The sequence below is a fragment of the Rhea pennata genome, chromosome 1 (assembly GCF_028389875.1).
Source record: "Rhea pennata isolate bPtePen1 chromosome 1, bPtePen1.pri, whole genome shotgun sequence".
Lineage (NCBI taxonomy): Eukaryota > Metazoa > Chordata > Aves > Rheiformes > Rheidae > Rhea > Rhea pennata.
The window spans coordinates 66,127,394-66,155,006 of NC_084663.1; the positions used below are offsets into that span (position 1 = coordinate 66,127,394).

Consider the following 27,613-nt stretch of genomic DNA (forward strand, 5'->3'; position numbering starts at 1 on the left):
AAATGAAAAATACTGTCCTGCACAGAAGAAAGCTAGAACAAAGCAATATAGAACCATACTCTACCCAAGAAAAAGGTCAGGACTGTTGTGTTAAATTTGAGGTCTTTTACTTTTAGAGGGTCCTAGCTCAGGCATCCTTCAGAGAGAATGATGCAGCCCATATCTTGGATTTCCAGCTTTCTGGAGACACCCAAGCAGTCCTGCCTCCAGTGGAGAAGCCTATAATAAAAGAATAAGATGGTGCTTTTCCACAGTAAGAGCAATTACTTTTGAATGAGGGTTGGAGGCTGACTTTACTCTAGTAATCTGACCTATGGCTGAATGAACACATAAGTTAATAAACAATCCAAATTAAATAAAGTAACCTCGCTCTTAGTGCAAAAAAAATAACCAGTCTCTCAGCAAACTCCTGCTTGGATCTAGCAAAGTTCAGCTTGTTACGCTACAACCTGCAGAACCAGTGATCAGGACAGAGAACTCATGTTCTTTTTTTCATTAGTATTTGTAGGGGAGAAATTGGTTCAGTTCTCATCTGCTTTCTGTAGAGCACTACAGGAAGCTGAGAAGTAAAATAATGTTTAAGAGGGCATATAACTTGTTAATTCAAGGGAAGAGGGGAGAGAGATGCAATTCTAGGTTGCTTGCCTACAGGTAGGAAGGAACAGTTCTTCCACATACCTCCCTATAATGAGCAGCTGAAAAACAGATTTTTGCAGGCACCTCATTATCAAAGGGGGCTTCTTGAATAAGGACGAACATAAATCACAGCAGGCATGAGCGTGGTGGGCTCAGCATTGCTAAGAGATAACTGAAAGAGGTCAAAATCCACAGTAAACGAAGGACGAGACTGAAATTACTACACACTGCGGGGACCGGGCAGATAAACGCAGAAGGCTGAAACTGCCCGTTGAGTTCTGTAGATCTGGAGATGGTCGGATCACCACCTAACAAAAGCAGGGGTCTCGCCAGTTCGGCTAAGGCATCTCGGGACTCCAAAATGATCGCATCTGCCCTTCAGCAGCAGGTGCCACCCCGGGTAGATCTGCTAGTGCTGCGGCTCTGTAACGGGAGGGCTTTGGAGAGCCGGGGCCCGAGGAGTCCGTCCGGGTGCCCTCCCGGGCGTGCCAGAACGGCTGGCCAAGCTTTAGGAAGCCCTGAGCGAAGCAACGTTTCACGTTTTGCTTCGAAACCGAGGGTAGGTAACAAAGAAACAGCTGCGCGGCCGCCGGCAGCCGCGCGCCACGCGCGGCGGGAATCGCGCGCGGCCGCCGCCGCCGCCGCCCGCGCGGGGCCGCCTGCGCGCCGCCGGCTGGGGGCGGCGCGCCGAGAGCCGGCCGCGGGCGCGCCCCCGCCGCCGCCGCGCGGAGCCGCGCCGCGCTGCCGCAGGGAGCCGCCGCCGCCGCCACCGCCGGAGCCGCGATGAGCGGGAGCGGCGCCCCCGGGCCCGGCGCGGCGCCCTGCCGCTTCGCCCACTACTTCGTGCTCTGCGGCATCGACGCCGAGAGCGGGCTGGAGCCCGACGAGCTGGCAGGTGAGCGGCGCGGACGGAGGCCGCGGCCGCCCCCGCGGCTCCTCCGCGGAGGGGAGGGAGGAGGGAGGGAGGCAGCCGCTCCGCGGCGGGAGCCCTCCTCGCCCGGGCACCGGCCGCCGGCGCCGCGGCGGCCCCGCGGGGTGGGCTCGGCTCGGCGCGGCTCGGCTCGGCTCGGTGCGGCGCGGCTCGGGAAGGCTGCCGAGGGTCACGGCGCTAAAAGGAGCCCAAATGACGGAGCTTTGTGCCGGAGCAGCTGTGCTTTTTGACTCCCTCCTTGTTTGCACTGGAAATGTGTGTGTGTGTATGTATATGTGTCTGTGTGTAGGATCTGGAAGAGCTGCATAAATTAATGGAATCGCATCCTTATTTATGTCATGTTTTTTTTTCCCCACATCTTATGTCTGTTCAGAAATGCTCTTCCAGCACCTTCCCCCTCCTCCCCCACCGCGGGTGCCCTCCCCGGTATTCTCCAACAGAATTGCTATTGTAGGGTCTAGGAGATGCTCGCTCATTTGCCAAAATGCTTTTTTTTTTCCTTTTCCTTTTTCTTTTTCTCTTTGGAGGGCTCGTGATTGGCTCCGAGCTGATTATGTTTGGAAAGTCAGTGTTCTTCCTTAAATGTCACTTGTGTTTATCTAAAAGGAAGTGTATGTGTCTTTTTTTACCAACAAAATTACAACTCTAAGCTCAGCATAATTTAATTGCATAAAAGCTAAGCGTTTTGTCCGAGTTGTGAGTTTGAAAGCGCTTAGGCTCGTGTGTTTTAGCTGCTCGTACGTGTTCCCGCTGAGGGCACCTGAGCTGTGTGGGAATCACGCTGAGCGTGGACGCAGCTGGCGCTGGAGGAACCTCTGCCTGACGGTGGGATCCCAGCGAGGTCCCCACGAGCATCGCGTCGAGAAGTGTGCCATCCCCTCGTTACGTAAGGGAAGGACTCTGGCATCTGCGTCACTGATCAAGTAGAGCTGTGTACCCTGGCTGGAGTTCGTGTGTTTGTCCCCTGTAAAAGTGGTAGATGCCCGAGGCTCCGCGGAGCTTTATCTTAATGTAAGGTACCGAAATCCCTTCCTGGAAGGAGCGTTGTCTTTGCACCACGCATGTGTTTGCAGTTGTCTGGGATCTCAGTTTTGAGGCATTAGCCAAACATGCTCTAAACTCTGCTTTTTCACAGGTACTGGTGACTGCATTTTTATGTTTCGGTTACGCTAATTTTAGTAGAAAACTCCTGGCTTGTGAGCTATCTCACAGCTGATGCCATGCAGCATTTCTGATTTGCATAATATGACCTACTGGGGCTTCAGCAACTTATGCTTTGAGTCATCTCAAACTCTTCTTTCTGAAAATAAACTATTTTTAAAGCGGTGTTGGCTAGCAGGCTGTGCCTTCAGCGATGGCTGCCTTCCCTTTAAAATTTGTCCTTTGCTCGCTTCTTCCGTCTTTCACAGTAAGGTGAACAGGGGTGCTCTTGAGGAGCATTGGTCAAGGATAGACCAAAAGCAGTGGCCTTGTGCAATATAGACGCTCTGCTAGGGGTCTCGTCTCTTTATGGTAACTTAGTAGGATCAGCTGAGTAGCTCCAGCAACCTTAATCAGATTTAAAAGCTGAAGGAACTCTCTCCCTCTCTTTTCAAAATTAAACACTTTTCAGTAAAAGGAAGACATTTTGACACATTGAAGATATTCACATGTACAAAATTGAGTGCAAATGTGAATGCTTTTAAAGAGAATTTACCAAAAGCAATAGTTTCTAAAATAAGTGAGGCTTCACTTTGGATTTTTTCTCTTTCTAGGAAATAAAAAGTAGGAATTGCTTTACAGCTAGCTTAAACTAGATAAGGTCCAGCAGTAAGGTTTGAGCATGTGAAAATTGCTGGAGATACAAATTTTCCCTCCTTCCAGATCCTCCTCCTCCTCCCCCCACACACATACATACACACACACATACATACACAAATTTGGGAGGCATCCTCAATACCTGGGAGGACTGGGATATCACAGAGGAAAAACTGGAATAACAGAAATATGATGGGACCTCACATTACCAGTGAGCAATGTTATATTTTTAGGGACTCGTGACAAAAGCTTTCTGCTATCAGCTGGGAGCTCAGCAGCTGGAAACAGTAGAGAAGAGCAGGGATTGCTGCAAGCTGCAAATATAACACAGCCATGGAAAATTTAACCCTGGTTCTAGATGTAATGGAGAAAATATTTCTGCTAGACCTTGGGGAGTATTAATGCCACTGTAGATGGCACTTGTGAGATCTCATCTCAAATTCTGCATTGTAGGTTTCAAAAACCGGGCTACCAGAATTGAATTCCGAACTGGAATAGGTAGGGAGAGAGATGCTTGAGGGAACAGAAGAGCTGTTGAGTCACAGGAAACCCACAAATTAAGACTATTTGTTTCTGAAAAATGCTTTCAGAATGCTTTTGAGAGAGAGATGATCCTCTTACTTCGATACTGAGTAAGATGCTAGGACAGCTACATAACTATGCTTGTATTTAAAGAGGCTGTTGAGGTAAGTCATGGCTTCAGATGAAAAGTTGCCATGGCTTAAGCTGCCACACAGATCAGCCTAATTTAGCAAAAAGTAATTAAGAACCTGCTTAACTCTAAACATGTGAGTCTCTTAGCAACCCCTGTACCTTGCTTAAATGGGGTTTGAATAAACTGAAGTGATTTGGGACTGAGTACTGAGCGTGCAAGTTGGGAAGGAAGGAAGGGCAGGTCTTCTGCCCTGTGGCCTCCACTGCAAATGCAGGAGCAGAAGTTGCAAAATCAGGATTTTGCAAAAAATGCGGGGTTTTGTGTTTTTAGCTGGAATTGCTGGTGGCCGGCTGAGGCATGGACACTTTGCAGGGGCATGTGGCCGGCCCAGGAGCTACCTGGCTGCTGGGGAAATGGGCTCCCCGTGGCTCTGCAACCCGCTCCAGCCCCCGGGCTAGCCTGCAGGTTAGGGTTGCCGATGTGAGATGCTTTCAACCCCTGTTGTCTTTGCATGCAAACCTTTTGCACTGGTGTAAGGCATCTGGCATGCACTAAAACAACACTATCAAAGGCAGTGCAAATAACTGTCTTTTTGAGGCCTTTAAATTCTTATTGTAGGGTTATTAGGTTTGATCAGTAACAAACTAAGAGTTTTGATTTTGTTTGCTTGTTTTTTAAGGTCTTGACCTGCTTTTAGAATTCTTGTTCCTGCAGATACTGAGTACTTAAAATAAACTTGGGAGATTAGAATTTTCTACCGTGCAAATACCTTACTTAATTTTCTTTTGTATGCTATTTTCTACTACAGATTTTCCTATTTTTTTTATTACATAGGAAACTAAAAAGTGTCTATTTACCTAGTGCTCAACTTGGTAGTGTCCAGCCAAATATGTATGTATGCAGCCAAATATTGTATGGATTGTAATCCTGTGATATAGTACTTGTGGCGCTACCGCAAAGCTCTTACTTTTCTCAAGAAGAGCGAAGCTCAAAAGCTCAAAGTTCTTCCTCCAAAGATGGAAGAAAAAGTCTCCTTTCTGCGAGCTGGAGGGAGGAAAGGAAAAATATTTAAGAGTTACTAGGCACTTAGTGTGAAATGAGTCTTGAAAAGCATGGAAATTTCAGTACTGGTTTCTGTATCTTGGTGAACACCACTAAAATAGGGCAAAGGAAACTTCTCTCAAGTTCCCTAACGGAACTGACGGAAAAACTCTTCAGTTCATTTTCATCTGCGTGCCTACTTTTTTCAGGTAAAAACTAAAGCCGTTTTGCGACTGTCAGCCTTGGAATTGCAGGGGCTTAAATGAACTCATTACAGTAAATATTTAACACTGCCTTAAACCAAAAGACCTAATAGTTCATTAAATTGCTTTTAATATATATTGTGTGATACTGTATAAACTTTGTAAGTATTTGTGAAAGGCACAAGGTTTATCTGGCTGTAGCTACTTCCTCGTTTTACTTTAACATATTTAATTTTGTAATATCTTGTTGCAGAGTATTACAATGTATGGTTTAGAAACATCCAGCGCATGTATGAGTTAACTGAAAACTGAGCTTATTTTAATAGAAAAAGTAATCTAGTGTCCTGGAGGAAAGTAGGGAGAGGACTGCAGACGGGTATTTTGGTTACAAGTGGAAGACCTGGAGACCTGGTCTGAGCTCGCAGAGGGGACGCTTGCCGGGACGGTTTGGAGGGAGAGGCGGTGTTATTCAAGGTGAGGATGCTGTAAGCCAGCTCTGGAGCTTGGGCCTGAGGGACTGCACTGGGTGACGCCTCGCACGCTTTAAAGCGTGAATATTGCTGTAGTTGTATTAGTCCTCTCTCTGTGCCAAAATGAAGTGTTTTACAGTTTTTCCAAGCACTCTAGATGTTTGCCATAACCCTTAAAATATTACTTTGTTATTGTGCTCATAAGGAGGAGCAAATCTAGTTCTTACACCTCCTCTAGGAACCTATTTTGCACTGTCTAGTTTTGGCTGCTACACAAAGATTCACACTGTCTTATTGTCCTGGTTCACCCTACACACTGAAGCTCTGGAAAGCTTTGCTACTCCTCAGACCTGCCTTTTTTTTTTTTTTTTTTTTTTTTTTTTTTTTTTTTTTTTTTTGCTAATATGACCAGCAATGCAGTTGCCTAGAGTGCTTACTGGTCATGCTTACCAAAAGTATTGAGTGCCACAGGGGAAATAAACACTACTACTGCCTCTTGCTGTTTTCCGCTAAATAAACAGATACTGGCAATTAATTTTCCTCTATCAAGGAATCACCACTACAGTTCATAACAACCACTGAAAAACAGTTTATGTTGCAGTTGGACTGTTTGTGCTTCTTGTCTAGTGGGCTCTTATTTTTTTAGAAAGGCAAACAATTTTTTATTTCTTGAGTGTGTACTTGGCACCTGAGCACTTGCTCATTGCAGTCTCATTTGATCGAGAGCTGTGGTTTGTTGCTAACTCTCTTTATGCCAAATCACACTGAAGCACTAGGATTCATGGTGAAGAAAAAAACTTGGTGACATTATTGCAGCAATGCAACTTTTTGTATATGTGACTTTTCCAAAAAATAAGTAATTGTGTGCTTTTCTGATTTACCTGAAATATACCAATAAATTTCCCTTGACCAGGGAATGTCTAAATAGTTGCAGTTCATGTTCATGACTTACTCAGTTGTCTCAAATGAAAAACGGGCTATAAAGTTTTGCTTTTTGGTTTCTGAAGCACAATCCGAAGTGACGTGAACCATTTGCAGTGGGACTGTCCAGGCTGAGTAACCCAGACATGGATGAGAGTGGGATGGGCAGAGGAGAGGGTGGCTGATGCTGTACAGCTTGGTAAAACTTAACTTACCCCTTAGAAGTGGTTGTAGTAGGTTACTTAGGATTTTTGATCATTAGATGGCTTCTGGAAGGAGGGTGGGGGCTCAAATATTTCCCTCCATACCCTCCTTCCTCTTAGCGAAGAGGAGATGCTCATGCGCAACACTAAGTCTTCAGGATTTATGGCTGGAAGGAGGAAGTTTCATCGATGAGGGATTGAATGGGGTATCTGGTTTGTTGAAATAAACATTTTTCATAATATAAATATACAAAGAAATATTGGAAATACATTTCTGAAAACTTTCTGATAGAAATTAAGCTGGGTTAATATGTTGTTAGTGTGAAAACAAATCTTTTGGTTTTGATCTGCGTAAGTAAAATGTTGCTGTTCTAGTTCAAGGGAATAGGGAGATAATCCTTACTTCTGTGTGACCTTGACTTACTGCTGAAACAGAAAGAATGTTTCTGCTCTCTTGTACAGCTTTGAAAACGGTGGCATGGACAATTGCCGTAATGACTTATTATTAAATACATATTTTTTTGCTACAGGGAGGAAAAAGAGAATTAGTGTAATACCACACATTGATTTTTGTAGTTTTCTGAATTATATGTTAAAGACTTCTGCTTCTCCAGGGGAAGACTCCTGCAGCCAAAGGAAACAAAATGTTCTTTATATAGAGTTGTCAATATTATTGACAAATACAATATCCAGCTACAATAACTTTTAATAAGGAATGACTTTCTTGTTTAGCTGGATAACAGATCACTTGTGGAATCACTAATGGCTACGACATATTAATAAGCTTTAATAATAGCACTTTCATTCTCTTCCTTTGTGTATGCCAGAGAGATCCAGAATTCAGATGCTGCCCACACCCTGATGCGACTATTCTGTTATGTGTTTGCCTTCATCCAAGTTTATATATAATATTCCTTTGAAAATAAGGCATTGATTGAATTGGAGAAATGTCATTATTTGTATTGATATCACTGAATCACTAATACTGAACAAAAGAAAATTTCATACGCTTTTTGCCAGTTAAGCTGCTGTTTTAACTCCCACTTAGAAAGATTAACCTTCATGCGCTCTCAGAGGGCTGTTTCACTGTTAGCATCTGCTGCAGTAGACAAAAGCAGAGAGCACCCAGAAGAGCATGCACCAGCACAGGTGACTTCCCAATTAAAATTTTAGTGACTCGTCTCTTAATATCGGAGCGTGTGACTTCTTCCCTTCACGTAACGTAAGCCGCAGTTGTAATGAAATCACTCGCAGGCAAAGTGTGTGAGCTGTGAAAGAACTTGCTCCCAAAGCTTTGCTCCATGCCAGCTCATGGCCAGCTAGCACAGGATAGTGTTTGTGTCAGCAGGGCCCTGGCCGTGGGGCTGGATGCAGATGGCCTGGAGGCTGAAGGACAGGAGAGCCTAAATGAGGTGAAGAGCATTGAGAGGCAGGGTGTGCAGGAAGGAAACATCTTGAAGATTGTAGCAATGCCAAAAGCTTGCTTGTGATGATCAGACCTCATCAGGGAGGTCTGTAAGGTCTGTGTTAGTAAGGGAAGTAACAGAGATTGTGTTTTGAAGCCTGCACTGACAGTGAAGATGTCTGTGGCCAGCAGAGAGGTATCTGTATCGTGTGCTGCATCAGTGGAGCTCCTCACCTGTCTGGGGGACAGGATTGGTGCGCAAGAGGAAGAGGTGGCTGCTGCTCTGAACATGAGGCATGGTAGAACAGAAGTAAACGTCAGAATTGTGAAAAGCAGTGCGTGGCTGCAGTATTGATCGCTTTGCTCAGCTGTTTGCCTGAGAGGCTTTCTTGTCTTCTGCTGGGAATGACTGACTAGTGTTGCAGGAGTGGTGCCAATGCCCAGAGCTCTCATATGTGAGTAGGAAGCTCGCAATGGAAACACCTCCAAAACACACCATCTTGGAAGAGGCTGAGGGGCATGCAAGCCACCAGTGCAAAAGATGTGGTGGCTCTCTTGTCTGTCAGTTTTTACCTGTTTGTCCTTGGTTAATCAAGTAGTCCTCAATGCCAGCTAGTCTCTGAAACACCCTGGTTGCAAAGTCTCTGAGTAGTCCAAGCTGGCATGCTGCTTCCTGCTGCAGTTGCTGATACAGTATGATGACTGTTGGAGTGAACGAGAGGATACTGAGAAATGTGAATGAAGGAAAAAATAAATGGCACTTTGATCCAGCTAGTGCTCTGACTTGCCAAGCTTTAGCTGGTGATGTTTGGCTGTTACTATTTCAGATCATATATGATCCTCTGCGTACATCAGAAGAAGATTTACAGATAGCTTGTTCAGTCATATCTTGTGCATAGGGGGAGGAACTGTAGCACCTCAAAATACATAAAGCTTCATGTAATGAAAAGTTTTTTTTTCTTTTTTTTAATGAAAAGAAAATTTGGAGTTCATTTTATCTACATTTTGACCAGAAAATAGCAAAATAATTACACTAGGAAAAATTACATGGAAGAAAAAATTGGTTAGCAGACAGTGGGCCTTCAGCTGTTTACATATTATCAATGACATACTATCCATATGTGACCAATATGCTAATGTGACCAAAATCTCAAAAGTAATTAGGGAAGAAATGGCAATGGGCTATTATGATGATGGGTCATCACGATAGAAAACACTAGGAAGATGGCTAATGCATGACAAATTCCTGAAGTATCTGACACTGGGATGGTTGGAAGAAGCTTTTGTTGTATTTCCAGGATGAAAATGTAAGTGACTTTTGTCAAATGTGAGTGAGTTACAGTTTTACTCAGCTGTCCTATTGTTACAGCTACAGTGAAAACCTTCTCTTTAGGATATCCTAGGTTTCTTGATGAAAGCAGTTGGTTGGAAATGTGAAGCCATACTCCTCCAAGGTGTGGGGGTTTGTTTCTTCCCTCCGCGTACCAAACAACTGAGTTATTCTGAAATGGTTAGTGAGCATGCTGTGAACTTCTATTTTATATCCTGTTTACTGTGGAACAGTTGTCCTATGTCAAATCCACAAAAAATAACTTCAGAACATGAAAACAGATACCTGAAGAGTGAAATGGAAAGAATATTCCCTCGCTAATGCTTACTCTGTGTAGAGTAGGCTGAGGGGCTTTGCTAGATCTCAGTGACCTGCTTTGAGTGATGGTGCAAAAACTAACTCTTAGCAGAATATAATTTTGGGGGCGAGAGGTTGTTTAGTTCTGGTGGATCTGTAAAGAAAACTTGCTTTCTGGCTAGAGGACAACCTTCAAAATTTCATATAAAAATGTCATTGTTCTTGTTCTGTGTTCAGCTTCAATGTTTAAATATGTCACTCTTGGAGAATGAACATTTTTCCCTTAGAGCATGAACTTGGCTTTGCTTTACAGTTGTATTCATCAAATTGCAATAACTTTGGGAGAGAGTAATTCTTGTGGGGTATGTGTGGGGGGGAATGGGTTGTTTGTTTTTTTTAAAAAATAAGCTATATATCAAATAGCTTCAAAGCGCATTTTATTTCTATGTGAGTAGTGGGCTGCACAGCATGGAGGCTGGAGTCCTCTCTCCACCCCCTTCCTGGTATTCCCTTGTCATGTTAAAGACGATGTGGAAGGAGTGAGGGGGCTTAGTCCGAAACACCATTCTCTGTTAACAATGATGGGATTAAAGAAAAGCAAAGCTAAACTGTCACGGGTATGTAGTGGCTGCTGCTTTTCATGGATGGCTGAAATTATTTGTATAAATTTGCATTTTTTTTTAGTATGTATATAAATTTGTGCTTATTTCCATGCATAGCTATTTTCCAATACAAACTGGCAATGCAGTGGCATGCAATGTAATGCAAAGTTACCTATATTAGCATCTATAGTTACAAGGAAAAAGCAAGTGTCATTGTGGATGCTTCTTAGATTGGGCTGCCCAGGTGTAAAAGGTGCTTGCAGTGTCTTGTGCCTGAAGATAAGAGAGCTGAGCTGTTGGTAATGAAATCATGAAAGCAAGCACTGGCTTAACCGATAACTCGTCAATGAAATATTGATCAAATGGGCCGAGCAGTTTGCTTTTGACTGACTGAGATGGTGGCTATAGCTGGAGCCTGCTGGGATAGGAGGATGCTGCCACTGTCCAAGTACGTATTGCTTGTACTGATTTGTGCCTATCTAACAGGATTTAGAGGCCGGGTTTGTTAACCTGCAGATGCCCTGGAGGGACATGCCAGCTTTCCAGGTGGAGAATCCCACCTCTTCTGCCTCTTGGTCAGATTGCTGCTGGGGTGGATTGAATTAAGTGGTGTAAAAACCTGCTGCTCCCCCAACAGCCTTTCTTCAGAAAAATGAGAGCTTTTATTTATTTATTTATAAAATTCAAACTATGACGTATGTGAGCAAAGAATGCAATATATAATTGAGTAAATATTTGGCTTTTCATTGCTGAGGGAGGGGAGGTTTTGCTGATCAGTTGTTTATTCATATGCTATTGTGTTTTTTTTTAATCCGTATTCATACTTAGTATTCTTCTTTGCTTTATGCCATGCAATGTTTTGACATGAATTTTAAGCACAAAATCGTTTTTAGTTTTAACAGCTCTATTAACATAGACTTTGTGTCACCTGTGGTGCTGGCTGGTGTAAGAGCACTGAAAAGCTGCTTCAATCTCTAGGAAGGGACCTTTTAATAGTCTGGATGGTGTGCTTCCTCATTTTGTTTCTTCTTCCAGTACATCGGTCTATAAATACACCAGACCAAGTATTTCAGACAGAACCCTCACACTCTATATTTAAGAAAACAAAAACAAAAAGGCCTGAATTTTTACATAACAGGTGAAGATGAAATGGTTGGGCATGATTCGGTGCTTAAATTCTCAGATGCTTTGTAACACTACTGGGCACGTATGTATGCTCTGTCACTGAGCTATATATAGCGTGCTCCGCTATATGCTTTGTTTTGTAAACACTTCACGAATATCAAGGCTGGAGGAATGGTACTAAAGTGTCTTTAATGCACCACTTTGCAGGTTGTCAACCTTGGTCTCTAATGACTACTGTTATGAATCTATTAAGGGAGAATATTTATCTCTGGAAATCAGGATAGCAGTTATTCGGCACAGACGGATCAGGTATTTACCGTTTTTCCGAGGAACAGGCTTGTCTTATTAGTATTTGCAGATATATTGACTGTCTGGCTTTACTGAGTGTGATAGCAGATGTTGTTTGACTCTCTGAATTCAACCACGGGTGTGTAGTCTAAAGTTTCTATCTTAAATTGAGCAGTGACTTAAGGACTAAAGAATCTCAGAGTAAGGAATGTTATTAAGTAATATTTTGTTCTTGTATAAATATGAACATTTGCAGCTGTAGTGCTGCAGTGGGACAGCTGTAGCTGTGATCTTATGTCATGCTTGTAAGCAGAAAAGGTAGAAGGGTGGTTTGGTGGTTGGTATCAACTTCAACAGCAGTAGATGTGGTTAATAAGTTCATATCATTTCTGTAGTTGTCTTTTGTTTTCTTTCTTCTTGGAGCTGCCCGCAGGGTTGTGAGGTGGAAAGGGAAAGAGTCCTGTTGCCAACTGTTCAGCCAAAACAGTGTTTAAAAAAAACCCAACAGTGACTAAAGCCCCTACAGCTCCCTGTGTGCTGAGCTTCCCGGGAAAACCCAGCTGGACTGAGCAGGGCCCGCTCGGCCGGCTTCATCCCGGGTGGTGAGTGAGAAGGGGCCAAGGTCCCCGTGCCCGGCTGGGACCCGGGGCTCCGGCGATTAGTTCAGCTCTGGTGCTTTCGGCAGGAAGAAGAACGAGCGAATGTCCCGTCCCGCGGCCACCCCGAGGCGTGTTCACCCAGGAACGGGGAAAAAAGGCACCGATCCGGGTCCTTCCGAGAGCTGCAGGTGAATTGTTCAGAGTGACAGGCGCCGTGGTGCGTCCGAGATGCACCGTACGTGATGGTGGTTAAGATCCGAAAACTACTTGCGACTCAGAAATTGTTCTTGGGTTTCGGTTATTGGTTAATATCTTTGTCATAACTTTGTGATGTTCGCTTCTGCATGCTCCGAGCCTTCGCTTGCGGTGTGCTGCACAGCTAAAAGGAGAAGTTCGGGCTGAACAGGAGCCCGGCTGCTGTAAATGTTGCAGCATTATCACGCTCAAAACTAAGGTTTGTGTGATTGATAATGTAATCGCTGTAGACTTCTTTTCTTTTTAAAAAAAGTAAATAAAACTTTTTTTTTTTTTTTTTTTTTTTTACTGACTTTTGAACCCTTAGGTCAACTTCATTCTCATGTGCCACAAGTAAAATCTAAAAAATGTGGGATTTTTTTTGTTTTGCAAAGTTCCTCTAGCTAGTACACAGATCCCAGTGAACCTCCTGGGAATACAGAGGTCGCAGAAAAAGGAGCGCCTCGCTGGCAAAGCAAAGAAGGGCCGTGCACGAGGGGACAGCGGCGTAGCTCGGACACAAGCAGAGCGCGTGTTGGCCCTCGTGCATCTGCTGGTGCAGGGCATGAAGGTTAGCTGGAGGTTTTGCGGGGTAAGGAGGAGAGATCGGAGCCAGCGGGCTGGCGTGAAAAGGGGCGCGCTGAAGATGAGAGGGCTCACGCTGCTGCGCGGCTGGCTTGGCCTATGAGCCCTGGAGCTCTTTGCCTGGACCTGTGAAAATGTGCCACTGTGTTTAGTGCCGTCTTAGGCTTTCCCTCACCATCCCCAGGTAACCACCTCGTAGAAGTCTCTGCACATTGATGATTGTTCGTAGCCTGCGAAGTTTGGAGATTATTCTACCGTTTAGCGAAACCATTTGAGGAGGGTGCTTAGCTTTTGCAGGGTTGGTCATCTTTTATTTTTCCTTCCTGAATATGTTTTTTAAAAATAAGATTCTGGCTGAATTTAACTCAAATCTGCCATTCTGGACTTGAATTCTGCTTTTCCTTTCTTGCAGTGGCTTACTGCTAACTTCTATTTAAACTCTGCTCCTTAAAAATGTATGATCTGATTTATTTTGTGTGAGGTCATCTGTTTCACAATATTGTTTAAAACTGAAACCAAATCCTCCTGCCTACAGCTGCAGTGTTAAATAGAGCATCATTGTCATGTGATGAGCATGGCTGTCAAAACACTTGGGGCAAAGTGGGTAACATGAACAGTTCTTGTATGTTAAATATTTATAGAAGGAAATGCAAACTCAGAGGAACGCTGCCAACAGGCGGTCTTAACTGCTTAGATATTGTTGTGGTGGTAATGACGTGGATCTTCATACTGTAACTTTAGGAAGAATATAGCAAGCTGTTTCTACTCGTGCACAATCTTAATAGTGTGCTTTTTCTGCATGTAAAAACACGTGGAAAGGAAGGGGAAGTTTAAAACTTCTGAATAAAATGATGTTTTTACATAAACAAATAGCCAGCTGCCCCAGAAAGCACCGGCTTTCTTTGCTCACCAGCCTTCTGCTGGAATAGCCATAGCAAAAGCTCAACACAAATGATCTCTTGCGCATCTAGCCTCTAAGTCCAGCACATCTTTATTTCAGGTCCACAAGGGATGAACTGCAAGCAGAAAAATGCTGAGGAGAAAACCGTGTAATTAAATCTGGCATCATGGTATAATAAATCTTCATTGTCTTCTGTAGCTTTCTAGACGTCTTCCAAGCAGTGCACAATGGCTGTGATTAATATGGCTATTGTACTGCCTTAAATAATAAGGTTGAGCCGTCAGATAGGTGACATAACATAGCCGTAATGAGCATCGGCTTCGTGCGTTTGATCTCAACGCTTTGAATTTCAGCGTCGCTGTTGCCACGTCCTTGAGAGACTGTTTTATGCTTAAGGAAATGAGTAAAGGGAGGCAGGGGGCAATTTCTATATAAGTGTGAAAAATCGAGCTAGTATGTTCCTCTGAGGACAAAGACTTTTTTTGGTTTTGTTATTAAACAGGCAAAATGAAGGCCGTTGGTTCATTCATAAGCTGGACCCAATGTTATTTAGAGAGATCTTTTCTTTGGCAAATGCATTCTTTGCTGGGAGGTACCTGCTGACAGTACTGGTGATGGGTATTTCCTTTTGCGTGGTGAGCTGTAACACAGGCACATAGCGAGGAAAAGGCTCATCTTTCCTTTCCCCGTCCCTCATGTTGACTGCAGGCTTCGGTGTCGCTTCCTTCCATGACCGAAGGCAGCAGCTCTTTAATACGAGCTTCTGTCTCTCCACGTGTTTCTTTCCACTACCTGGACTTGGCTGGCATAGGGGACAACAGGAGGGAAAGTGTGTGTGTGTGGTGTGTGTGTGTGTGTGGTTTTTTCCTTCCCTTTTTTTTTTTTCCTCCTTCTCCCCCCCCTGCTTTGTAGTTACCTGTACAGAGCTTTCCCGTTTCCGTGCTGTGTATCTGCACAGCTCTTCTGCAGAGCTGGAGATGGAGGACTGAGAAACTACAAAGCACACCAGACCTAATTATTCATCTAATACAAGGGCTTTGCTTTCCTGTGCTGGATATTTGCTCTCGACTGTGTGGGTAGTTTGAGTGACAGAGGCTGCTAACTTCAAAGCTGTTGCACAGAGCTGCACAAATGCTTTACAACATCATCCGTTGTCCTTAAAGCAGCCTGGCTGCCGTGGGCAGCCCCAGCGGCAGGTTTGGCACAGTTCACAAGCGAGGGGTCGGGCAGAGGCTCTCCGCCCCACACCGTGTGGTTACTTTCGGGGGGGGTGGAGGAAAGAGATTGGAAATCTCTCGCTCTTTCCTATTAAATCTAACTCATTTTGTTGGGTTTAGCATCGTGGTGGAAAGAAACATAATGAATTTGTTAGGGTCAGTGCTTCACAATGTGATGGTTGACTTTGATGGGCAATAGGGCCTAGTTTGCCATGCCAGACAAAGGATTCGTAGGTCTTGCAGGCTGCCATCTGTTTCTAAAAGCAAGGTTTTTCTGGTGGGGAAGTGATGCAGTTTGCATGCAGAAAAAGTTGGGTTTTGGTTGAGAACTGCTGAGCCTTTGTATTTGAGCTTTTAATTTCAAAACTAAGCACAGTTTATTAATAGCCAGTCTCCCTCCCCGTTAGACAAGATGGACATCCAAATCTCATTAGTGATGGCCTGACATCTTCTAAAGTGCTTGTATTCACCCCTAAATTGTTCTATTCTTATATCTACGCCCCACCCATGCTATGTGACATTTAGTGGCAGATTGCATTCAAGTCATTTGCATGTATCTTAATACATACATATTTAAGGAATAGATTGCGAAAGAACAATATTCAGCAGTCATTTGATGCTTTTTTTCATTTATGCTGAAGCTTTGGCTTATGCTTTCTTAAAACCAACAAAAACAAATGTTCATATGCCGCCTCATTAATCCTAGCTGGAAAGTCTTCCTTTCCTGCAGTGATTTTATTGCATAGAATGCCTTAAAATGGTTAGCCTACCTGTACGGCTTAAACATGCTGATGAGTACAATCAATTTATGTACCATGTGTTAACCTGACTTGTTAATTGGTTGTTTCTGTGTATAACTACCAGCGGTAGCACAGAACTGCACAGTCCATGTCTAGAAGGCGGGAGAACATCCTACTGCAGGACTCAGCGAAAATAATGAACAAAGCCTCTGCAGCGTTCTTCTTTGCAACCAGAGAAGAACGCGACTGGCAGCGCTGATAAGGAGGTCCTGGCTTGCAGTCCTGTCTGCTTGTTTTTTTTAGCCAGTTGCTCTCCTGATGCAACCGTGTGGCCAGGGTTAGCTTTTGTGCCTGCTCCTCTGCAGTGCTGCCAGGGCACTTTGGGACAGAGCGGCTCGGCTGCAGCAGCGCTGGAGCCTCAGTTTAACTGCAGCTTAATCAGAGCACAGCTACGTGCTCTGGCCAAATAAGGGGGGATGAGGCAGGGCAGCATCTCCTCCCCCTGAGCTAGCAGCAGAAGAAAGGTCCCCTGTTCCTCCCTCTGAATTAGATGAATAGGGCTTCCCCCTTCTGGTTTCTTGGCGGATGCTCGTATGCGTCAGCGCGCTTTTATCCTGAAGTGCCAGCTCCAGTGCTCTGCCTGCTGCTTCTCTGCAGAAGGGACAAGGCTTGTAAGTGCGGATGGAGCGAGACACCCTGCGTATCCTGTGCACTGAGGAGACAGCAGCTGGGGCTGTGCAGATTGCCCCTTTGCTGGGCCTGAGACAGGGTGATTTTGGGCCTCTGGGTAACGGTTGGCTTAGCATGGAGAGAAGCACTGAAAAAGGACAATAAACTTGGGAAGGGTTGATCCAGTCCTCCTTTACGCTCTTCTGCTTTTTTTAGGGAGGCTATTGTAGCTGAGTGACTAGTGTGGCTGCTGCAGCTGTGCAGGTTTATACACGCATCTCTGAATACGGGGCTGGAAGTGCCGTGCTCGTCTGGTTGTGGCAATTGAGTTAATATGCCACTGATGAATGCAACATTGTTAAGATTGTAGTGGCAGCCAAAAGAAACCAGTGTCTTCCATTTGACTCCAGACTCAAAAGCTGGTGCATCTTGCCAGAAATGCCTGCTTCTGTAGCAATCCTGGGAACTCCAACACCCTCCTGCAAAATAACATTTGCTACCTACAATTTTGCTTTGTCGCCAGTCCCTAGCAGAAACCTAGCAAGCTGCGTGGAGACTTTTATTCTCTTTGCCATTCAGAGTGTCTTATTTTTGGCCATTCCTTGAATTACCTTTTCTCCAGACTTGCACCCTGCCCCCCCCACAGGTAGCACAGTGCTCTGGGTAGGCCCAGGAGTGCAGGTTCAAGGCTTGCTCGTTGTTCCCAGGGCTCTCGCCCAGGTCCTGCAACTCAAGGAGATGTTTTAGCCATTGGCGGCTGCCAGCTTCTGGGCAGATGGAAGAAAACTCTGTCAGCTGGTGAGCAGCAGAACAAGCTCTCGCTCCCTAGCCTGGCTTTTCTCAAAGCTCTGTGGTTGAGCCTCTAGTGCTGCTTAGGAAAGGAGGGCTTTTCTTTCCTGCAGACAGGTGATGAATGCAGGAAGATTTCTGAGGGCATTAAATGAATAAAATGAGTGCCTTTGTGATGGCCTGGTTGTGTACCATGCTCTCTGCCACTGGAGGTGACAGCCTGCCTCTTAACCAAACTCTCCTAAGTCTATTAATAATGGATTCTGCAGAGCAGCCCATGACCACTTGTGGAAATTGTGTGAATAGCATGGCTTTACTAAGGACAGTTTGTTCCTGTTCCTAGCTTCCGTGATCTTTCCCCAAGAGTGGGGTACTTCAGGCATCATCTGGATGGATGAAGACAACCTCTGTATTCCTTGGCGATCCTATCTTCGAACACGTCAAGAAAATGTTTGTTGGAGAGGAGTGTCCAAAAATGTGCAGCATCTATGATGAGAAAAGGTTATTTTCAGTAGAAATCTGTATCATGCCTCATAGGAGCTGAAATCTTTAAAATCTAAAGGACACAACGTGCCTGGGAACACTCCAAATAAATTAAATACTTAAGGCCCAGAAAAATGGCATTTCTGGTCAATGCTCAACTCTGAAAGACCAGAGATCCTATGAAATAAGCTGTCTGATCACAGGCCACTTTTGCTAATGTGGACTATTAGGTGCTTTACCAGGCCAATTTGTAGAGTTTAAATATCTTATTATCATGGGGTGACTTACTAGGCCCTGCCACATAACCCAAGCATCTCAGGGTAGATGACGCTTGTGGTTTTCTTTGGAGATACGTGATGGCTCAGCTCTCGAGTATGTGCCTTTTCAGGCTACTGCCTTCATAAGAAAGCCAGACAAACCATCTCTCCCTCTCCTTTCAAGCAGGAGAAAACCTTCCTGTCTCCTTTCAGATGCAAGGGTGCCATGGTGTCGAGTCCAGGTCACCTGTGTGGGGATCGGAAATACGCTTGAGGAAACAGAAGATAACTGCCAAGTCCACACATTTTGTGCAGTTTCACTTCTAAGTACCGCAGTTGAGAATTGCTTGGTTTTCTTCCATTGAAATACAGTGTGATATAACAAGCTTCATAGAAGTGTCTTAATTCAGTTCTAATCCATTCGCCTTAAAGGATTTTGCTTAAGGAAAATCTTCAGAATGGGATACAGTGGTCAACAAGGTATGTCAAGTACCTGGTGATTATTTTATCACTACATTTTAAATGAGTGTTTCATTTAAGAAGTCAGCATGCTGTTTATTGTCCATTTGCGGTTTCTGGGCTTTTGGCAGTGTGCATGTGTTTTTATATATAATAATCTCCTGCTGCTTAGGAGCCATTGGACTTGTTATAGTACCAGCTATATGATCCTCTGTATCTTTACTTTTGTCTTTTATATGTGGCCTTTGCTTCTCATACAGCTTTGAAAAAAAAAAAGATAAGGTAATTAAAAGTAATAGAGAGAAAAAAGTGGAAACATCACTCTTATAAAGAGCAGTCAATTTAGGTGGCTTATCCAACAGATCTTTGCCCCTGTCAGAGTAGAACAACTCTGCTGTAATTACCTGAATTTGCCAAATTGGAACAAGCCCTGGCATAGCAGTTTCAACCCCTGCCTTTGCTGGTCAGCAGCATTCAGACCTGCAGAGAGGGGAAGAAAAGTGCTGAGCAAATGCTCAGCAAGCTGGAGAATCAGCTCAGAAATGCCTTCTTGACCTGGTGGTGGTGATGGGTCACTTCCTTCTGAGTCAGTTTGGGACATTTGGGCACGTGTCCAACCGAGCGTACAGTGTTGGTTGCCACTGCAGAAGTTTTGTTCCCTGCAGTGGCTTGTGTTTGCACTCAGTGCTCTGCTCCTGCCATCCAGCTGGGTGCCTGCGCTCCTCGGAAGAGTACTGCAGATTTGATTTGGTTTGGGTTTGATTTGATCCTCCTTTATGGAGAAAGAAAACTGAGATTACTTAGGAGCTGGGAGATGAATCCAAGAGTTTTCATATCCTGTTTCATAGGAAGTTATTTGCATCTGCAAGGATACATGTATCATTGGGGATTCGGAATCCTGAATTTACATCCCGACTTGCTGTTGACTGTAGATCCTGAGGAGCTTTATCTTCTGTCTTTCCTGAAGTCTACTGAAAATAAGTGCTATTTGCACAGGACATTGAAAGTGCTAGCTATGAAAGACTTGTTATTTACATGTACAATAGTTTTTTTTTCTTTTCTTTTTTTTTTTTTTTTTTTTTTTGAAGTGCTGCATGGTTTCAGCATTCCAAGTGGGGTGATGGGGGATTAATGTCCTACAAAATAAGTTATCATTTTAATGGGGAAAGAGAGGAGTTCTGTGCAAATGATTACCTTCCACTTGAGTTCATTTGGAGCGGTAGATGTAAGAGCTGCTGCTTTTGCTTGATAAACTTGATAAACTTAATCTGCTGTAACAGTGATTTCAATTGAAGGAAGATAAATTGAGGTGGAGAAGGAAATTTGAGGGCATAGACTCAAGCCTGAGCAGGAAGGCTGTTTTAATAACCTTGTAAAATGTGTACTGCTTTTATTCAAGGTTAATGACAACTCTTAAAAGTTTTTAAGGTAAAAAGGCAGAGATTCAAGTTGTTTAGGTATATTTGTTTGAATGTGTTTTAGATGTCTCTGAGAGGTGAGCCAAGTCTCAAACAACAGAGTAGGATGGATTATCTAACCTCCTTGTGGAAATAGGCAAGCTCTCTGTTGGCTCACTGCTTGTGCTCTCAATCCTAGATGTTGGATTTTCTCTTTGCACTATCCAAAATACTGGTTAGTCAGGTGTGCTGAAATAAAGGAGGAATTTAATACAGGCACATTAAGAGTGATGGGAATATCTGGCATATCTGTGGGCATGTGTGTGCCTCTGTGGGGGTGAGAGATTCCTGTCCTGAATTAAAGGAGATTGTGTGTGTGCTTCTGTTGGACCCAGAAGAAATGATTTGTAAAGTGCCGTGAATAGCATTTTGAGTATCAAGAATAAAAGGCAATGTACACAAGTCTCCTTCTAACTAAAGATTGTCTTCTGGGCTTATTTTTGTTTGATGGACCACCTTAAGAAGACCTAGATACAAAGCTTGAGGTTAAAAAGCACGCTGTAAAACTGGAACAGAGACTGCTGTTTAGAAAAATGAACTTGCAGAAATTCTTTAAAAAAAGAAAGTTTGCAGCCTAAGAAATAGGCAAAAAAGATAAGACCTGATAATTTTGCAAGGTCATGAAGGAAAAGATTGCTAAAAAAAAGGAATGAGGGAATATACTTGGTAACGCTGAGATTCAAATAGTGTTACACCACTACTAAAATCCTTAAAGCAGAGATCAGCAGTGCCTGGGGAGCTGAGGATGGCTGGAGTGTTTTTTTCCCCCACATCAGTGGGGACGTGTGTGTGACCTGGTGATGTTTTCCCTGGAGGCAGCGAGACACCCCCTCCTCAGCAGCGGGATGCTCGGTGAAGCTGCAGGGCTGCTGGTGCCTGTGGCTGCTCCTTGGTGGGCTGTGCCGGTTCCTGCCTTGTACCACAGCTTCAAGGGCCCTACGTAACCCGGGTCATTAGGAAATGCCATTCCTGCAGGCTCTTGGCGCTGGGCCCTTTTCCCTCACTAGCCTCCCTCCATAATTTAGAGGAATTTTTGGGTGGTCTTGAATTAGAGAGAAGGAAACTGTATAGCCAAGGGAGAAAGCTCCAAAGAGAATCACGGGAACTGAGCGGCTTCTTGTGTGAGGTGTTTCTGCACCAGACCAGGGAATTAAATAGCTATAATAATCTCTTGCATGGCGTGTTCAGTGAATAACTAAGAGCAAAGCAACCTGCTGCTGGTGCCAGGGTCCTTGTGGATGAAGCTTGTGAAATGACTTCTCTAACAGTACATGACAGCTGATCCTAGTGCTTGGTCAAGGCTTTCTTAAACATGTCACTCCACCAGGACTAGTACTCTAAATCTCTGTATACTTTTCACTTACATTAAGAATAGAAATCTTAATGTCCAGTTCCTTCTCTCTGTCCCTCAATTTACTAACAAAGTTTGTAGAAACATGAAACAACAAAATCTATCTATTTGGGGAGGGGAGGTGTCTATGGTACATCAAGATAGCATTCTTAACTTCCTGAAGACTCTTAAGATCCATATTGCCGACTTTGTGATGTAAGAAGTGAAAATACAAATAGAGGATTCCTCTTCGTAAGTGTCTCTAAGAGGATTTGTTGAGGTGGGTGAAGTATATGGATTACCCCATATATTCGTACTACAAGCTGAGCTAATATTAAACCTCTGACAGACCAAATCAAAGTATTCCTTAAACGGATACAGCATTGGTGTTTTCCCAAGATGCGGCTCTGATGGCAGACTCATTTACCACAAACTTATTCAGGAGGCTGGGTTTTTGCTATGAGAACACAAGCTCCATTTCATCCATGTTCACCAAAAAGTTTAGTGGTCTTGGTGCTAGCAGACCGGTCTGTCATCAGCTAGTGTGTCACTGGGGGCTGTGTCCTCTGTCTCTACTTTGCAGGTACTAAACTGTTCTGCAAAATGGTGAGTGTGTTCTGGAATAGGTGTGGGCTGCAAAAACTGTCTTGCTATTGTAGTGGTGGCTGAGGACTGAGTTATCCGTTTCAGTACCCTCATGATGGTTACTGCAGTAGCAAAGCCATGATCTGGGGAAGACAAAGTTGCAACCATCCATGACAAATTTTCTGGAGGTGTGTGACTTGATCAGGACTGGTCAGTCTGATGGCACTTAGCTACACAAGAAAGAGTTAGTTAGCTGACCTATAGAGCTACAAATCTAGTTGGTGGGAGCATGGAATGTTTTTTGACAGTTTTCAAAAACCTAAGTTCACATATTGATGGATGAACTTTTTTCAAAAACAATTTGCAAAACAAATTTTCTTACTCTTCATTTTTTTAAAAAAAAAAAACTCTTGTATTGGAGTACTAACAAAAAGGAATTGGTTATTTTAGGACCTATATAAACTTTCTTTGCAAGTGGGGAGTATGCGTGGTGCAAAAAGGCTGGAGACTGTTGATCCAACAATAGTAGGTGCCCTTCAGAAGAGTCTTCCCCTCTGCAGGCACGTCTTTATTCACAGTACTTAGATCAAAACCTATCCAATAGGCAAGAGAGTAGACAACTTTTTTTTATTATTATTTTTTTATTTTTTATTACCTTCTCTTAAGCTCTTACCTTCCTATTCCTGCAAGGAAATGTAGTTTCCTGTTCAAAACATAGCTATTCAAAGTAAGATGACCAATGGTGGTAGCTGCCATATGTTATATTACCGGGCTAAGCTTAGTTGGCAGGCTGAATTTAAAAGCAGGTTGTCTCATTTGAGTAGTCCCATGTGTTGGTTAAGTAGCTTGAGCTGTAAATACTACTCCATGCTGCATACCAGTATCAGCCTTGAGTGCTAAAGGTCAGCTTAATGCCTTCAGAGACCTTCCCATTACCCAGTAACTCACATATGACAATTCCTATACTGGTCAGATTATTTTCCGTCTTGTTCTGCTGGGCGTATGTGCTATGGATGGCCTGAGAGATACAGGCAATGGCCACTCAGCTTTTTATCGTCGTATCAAAAGAAGTTTTTTCTGCTCTCTCCTTTGTGTCCAGAATTATTCTTTGCATGAAGGTTCCTCAGCTTGTCAAATAATGCAGGTGACAGCTATATGACACTATTCACTGTGTTAAATTTGTGTTGCAGCCTTTCACCTTGCTTTGTAATTGACTTTGCTGCTGCCTAGTTGGCTGAGGGGGGTTTCCTAGCTTGTTGAGACATAATGATATTTTTGGAAACGGGAGAGAATATGATGTAGCTATTTGGATTGTTTCATTGAGGCTGCCAGATTGACTCTCTGAAGACTGTACGAGTGTAGGCAAAATTGGCATCTTTGAAAAATATACTTAATGATCTGTCACATAGTACTAGTACTCTCTTCTGGATCGGGAAGGCGTTGGACCCCTCCAGTTGTCTAAGGAACTGCAGGAGCAGTGTGTGCATAGCCCTTGAAATGGCACCAGTGCTCCCTGCTGTTGTGGAAGCCTGTCCCAACTGGTACTGCAGTCTCTCAGTGCATGATTACTTGTGCTCAACAAACTGCAGTCCTTCACACTGAGCATAGGATATGAAGCAATAAAATATAAAGCAGACTGAAGTTCAGTGTAATCATTGCATTAATGAAAACCGAGCTGCTATTTAGCACAAACAGTTGAAATGGCCTCATCAGTAGGGATTTCATTCATTTGCAAACAATTCCATCAATACTTTGCTCTTTGTATTAATTTTATCCAGTTCACTTGTTATGTAACTGCTATTTCTCACCAGAGGGTCTCAGCCCTGCGTTGGAGGCAACTTTCTGTGGTAAGACTAGCTTATGAGCATGTTTGCTCTGTGTAGGTCTGCCAGTGAAATCTACAGATAGTTGCTTACAGGCCATAGGTTTATGCTTGGCTATAGCAAATAACTGGGAGAGCCACCAGAATCCCATTAGGAGAAGAAAAGTGAAAACAAAACCTTTTTTTTGTATAGATTTTTATGTTAGCTGAGGATTCAATGAGACTGAATCTTTGAGGCACCTGGGCATCCCCTCCCAAAACCTGCACGTGGGCTGCCGTATTACAACTGCACACCCTTTTCTGCCGTTCCCTTCTCCTTCCCTTTTTGGACAGTACCTTTGAGTTGTCCCTCAAGGGGAGTGGTGATATTCGAACCTTGTCTTCTGATGCAAATTGATGGTCAGGACCTGTGGGGTCAAGGAAGGAAATTGCTATCTTGCTAAAAAGAAAGCTTCAGGTCACGCTATTTAATACGGCTGACCACTCTAAGGAAAAGTAGTAAGAGCGCATAGCGTAGGTAGGCCTGGATGTTGGGTGGCTTCTGAGTAGCTTCTTCGGAACTAGTCATTGTTCGTGATGAGATAAAATATCTTTATGGTATAAAACATGTTAAGGTGATTCTCTTCTTAATGTGATCGTGTGGTTTGTGATGCAAGGTCCTATCACAGGACAAACCTTTTGGTTCTCCTGCAAGGCTACTAGCAGCTACAACGGACTATCTAGAGAAGTGCATTCTCCTAGCACAGTCATTGGTTTCCTGTGTTTTGGAAAATTTTTGTATCTTGATTTATTAAAAAAAGGCTGTAAAAGCCTATTTGATACAGCATGAAATGTTCCCGTTGTTCTGGATTCAAAGCAAGCCAACAACACTCCCCCAAAACCCTAGATATTTTTGCAGTTCGCTAGTTAATGTAGCACACTGAAATATTAATGTTGAACCTAAAATCTTGGTTTAAAAAATTCATGTTAAAATTTAATTAAAACAAGCATGGTTTAGATACCTCATTAAAATAGCAGAGCTTCATGTTCAATGTGTGAGTTCAAGCACAAGTAATTATCCTGAAATACAGATGCAAACATGATTTCCCCCCTCCCTTAACAATAACAGGGAAGAAGCCATCAGAAAGTGAAGTATGACATTAACAGTGCCATTACAGAAACTGCATGGATTAAGTCACTAAGCTCATATCCATAAAATAACTTGCCCCGGGAAGTAAAAGGCACTCGTTCACTGCCTTCTGCTTAATGGCGCCTGTAAATCTCTGTGACTCAACGAAAACTGCAGAGCCCAAGAGAATATCTGATTCTGTAACCCAGTTAGGTTAGCTCAGCATGAGAGTGAAGAAGTCCCTGTCCTTGCTCCCAAGGTCTGTCTCTGTATTCTATCCAGTTGAGGACTGGTCAGATATTTCATGTTAGAACATGGAGCTGGAACCCAGAAGTCCTCCCTGTCAGATGAGGAGCCTCACTAGGGAACTACGGGGTCGCTCTCCCCTTATGCGTGTCCTCTGTAGCCATTTAAGGTGCTCTGTAAAATTGGCAGTCCCTACATCTGATCTTACAGACTTTCTTTTTTTTTAATATATACATATAAGAAGTATCAAAAAGAATGCAAAATCTCTAGCTCATAGAGGAGGTGAATATTCCAAAGCAGTGCAGAGCCTCAGGCTTTCAGGTGCAGGCTTTTCTCACTCCAGTAGTTGCCTTGAGGTAAATAATAAATTCAGTAGTATCAAGCAGCAATATTACTGGACTGCCATATAGTAGCTTGTATGTATGAGAGTGCAGGGGCGGGGGGCAGAAACGAACACTATTCTTCTAAGAGGAAGTTGCTGGCTAAACATCTGGAAAACCCCACAATTATCCCTTTGTAAGCCACCTTTTGGTAAGGTAGTTATGGGGAACTGTCTTTCAGAAAGAGGTAATTATATATTTTTCATCATCATGCATCTCAAGTTAGTTTTCATGGATTTCATTCTTCCCTTCCTTTCTTCTCTGTGCAAGTACTATTGTTTTGGAAGTCTGGGGTCTCAAATGCTAGATTTATTGATTTATTTATTTATTTTAAAATCAAAAGAATCAGTGCACACTGAAGTCTTTCTTCATTTAAAGGAAAAATTCCACTATTCTGAAATTTAAAACTTTCTTTGCCTGTGAAATCAGCAGAAGTTTCACTGAACTGTCTCAAGCAAGAACTTATCAATTCCTTTTTCCCATATGCTCCCCATCCTCCAGGTGGCTTTTTAAGAGAAGAAAGATTGAAACCTTCTATGAAGCATTACAAGCTTAGCATGCAGTCCAGTGGGGCTTGTGGAGACTTTTATATTGTAATTAACTCACAGATGTTTAACATGAAAATTTAATATGTAAATCTGAATGCAGCATCGTTTACCATCTGTAAATAAAACAAGGACAGGACTTTACAATAATAATGAAACTCATCAGTCAAAATGAACATGAAAATCTGAAACAGAAAAGTCGGCGATCCTTTCATGGAACTGTTAATAAATCAACTCATTAGTTATGCAGGTGCTTAGAGCAACAAGAACATAGGAAATGTCAGTTCCTCTCTTGAAATAATGCCAAAATTGCCTAAAAACACAGATAAATGGTGCTTGCTTCCAGGCAGTATAAACCTTGTCGGTAGACTGTATATAGTCTCTCCTGTTGCCAAGGGCAGAGCAGTCAGTGCTGCCTGTTCAGGGTCAGCTGTGCAGAGCTCAGAGTGGTGAGGACCTGCACTGGCTTCAGTTTCTCCAGTGAGACAGAGGTGGGAATTCTGAAGCTCTGGTGGCACCTCTGAGGCTGCTGAAGGTGACTGACATAAAAGGACTTTGTCTTTTCCAAGTTACTTGTCCCATCATCTATACCTTTGCTGGGAGCTGTGGGGGTCCTGAGCTCTGCTGAAAATCTGATTGCTATAAGCAAAGATAGTGAGCTGTGGTGAGAAAGCCTAGGGCTGGTTAAAATGCATGCGAAATACAGACAGTGTGCGTGCGCAATACAAACTGATAGAAAGTGGACCCCTGAAATCATGAAGATTCAAGAAAAGATAGGGGATGTGTTTGATCCTTGCTAAATACTTGACAAGTTTTATTTTTATATATATATTAATACATATATGTATATATGTGTATATATATTTTTATATATATATAATAAAACCCATACATTTTAAGAGATTTTAAACTTCCTGCTCCTAAGTGCTCCCTCTGACGTGCGAAGTCTGCTTGAGCTATGTACTTGGTTGGCTATACCAAGCCAACAAGCTTTCTTTTCAGTTATTCCTGTGGCTCGATTTCTTTTGAGGTAGATGATGTGTGCTTTTTCATAGTTCTTTAAAGTGGGATAATGATTCAGAATTGAGTAATATCCTATTTTGAAGGATTAAGTAAAATATGGATTATTCTATTTACTGGTTGTGTGATGGTTGTAGTGAAGTTGTCATATTACTGAGGACTTTCACTAGTCATTCGGGCTTTTTGTTGTTATGTTAAACAAAATGACAACCAAGGAAACATATGGTTTCAGTCTTTAATGACACAACATATTAAACGCTTTGGGATTTGTGTTCTTAACCTG

At 43.3% G+C, this 27,613-nt stretch overlaps 1 protein-coding gene across 9 annotated transcripts in view; it reads left to right on the plus strand.

Moving 5' to 3' along the window:
- Window positions 1-1,409: 1,409 nt before the first annotated feature.
- DENND5B (DENN domain containing 5B) overlaps window positions 1,410-27,613 on the plus strand; it is a 117,192-nt gene continuing 90,988 nt past the window's right edge. For all 9 annotated transcript variants that reach the window (XM_062590278.1, XM_062590287.1, XM_062590318.1 and 6 more), the window contains exon 1: window positions 1,410-1,531. In XM_062590278.1, coding sequence (XP_062446262.1) covers window positions 1,420-1,531 — 112 coding nt within the window. In that variant the 5' untranslated portion in view covers window positions 1,410-1,419. The remainder of the gene's footprint in view (window positions 1,532-27,613) is intronic.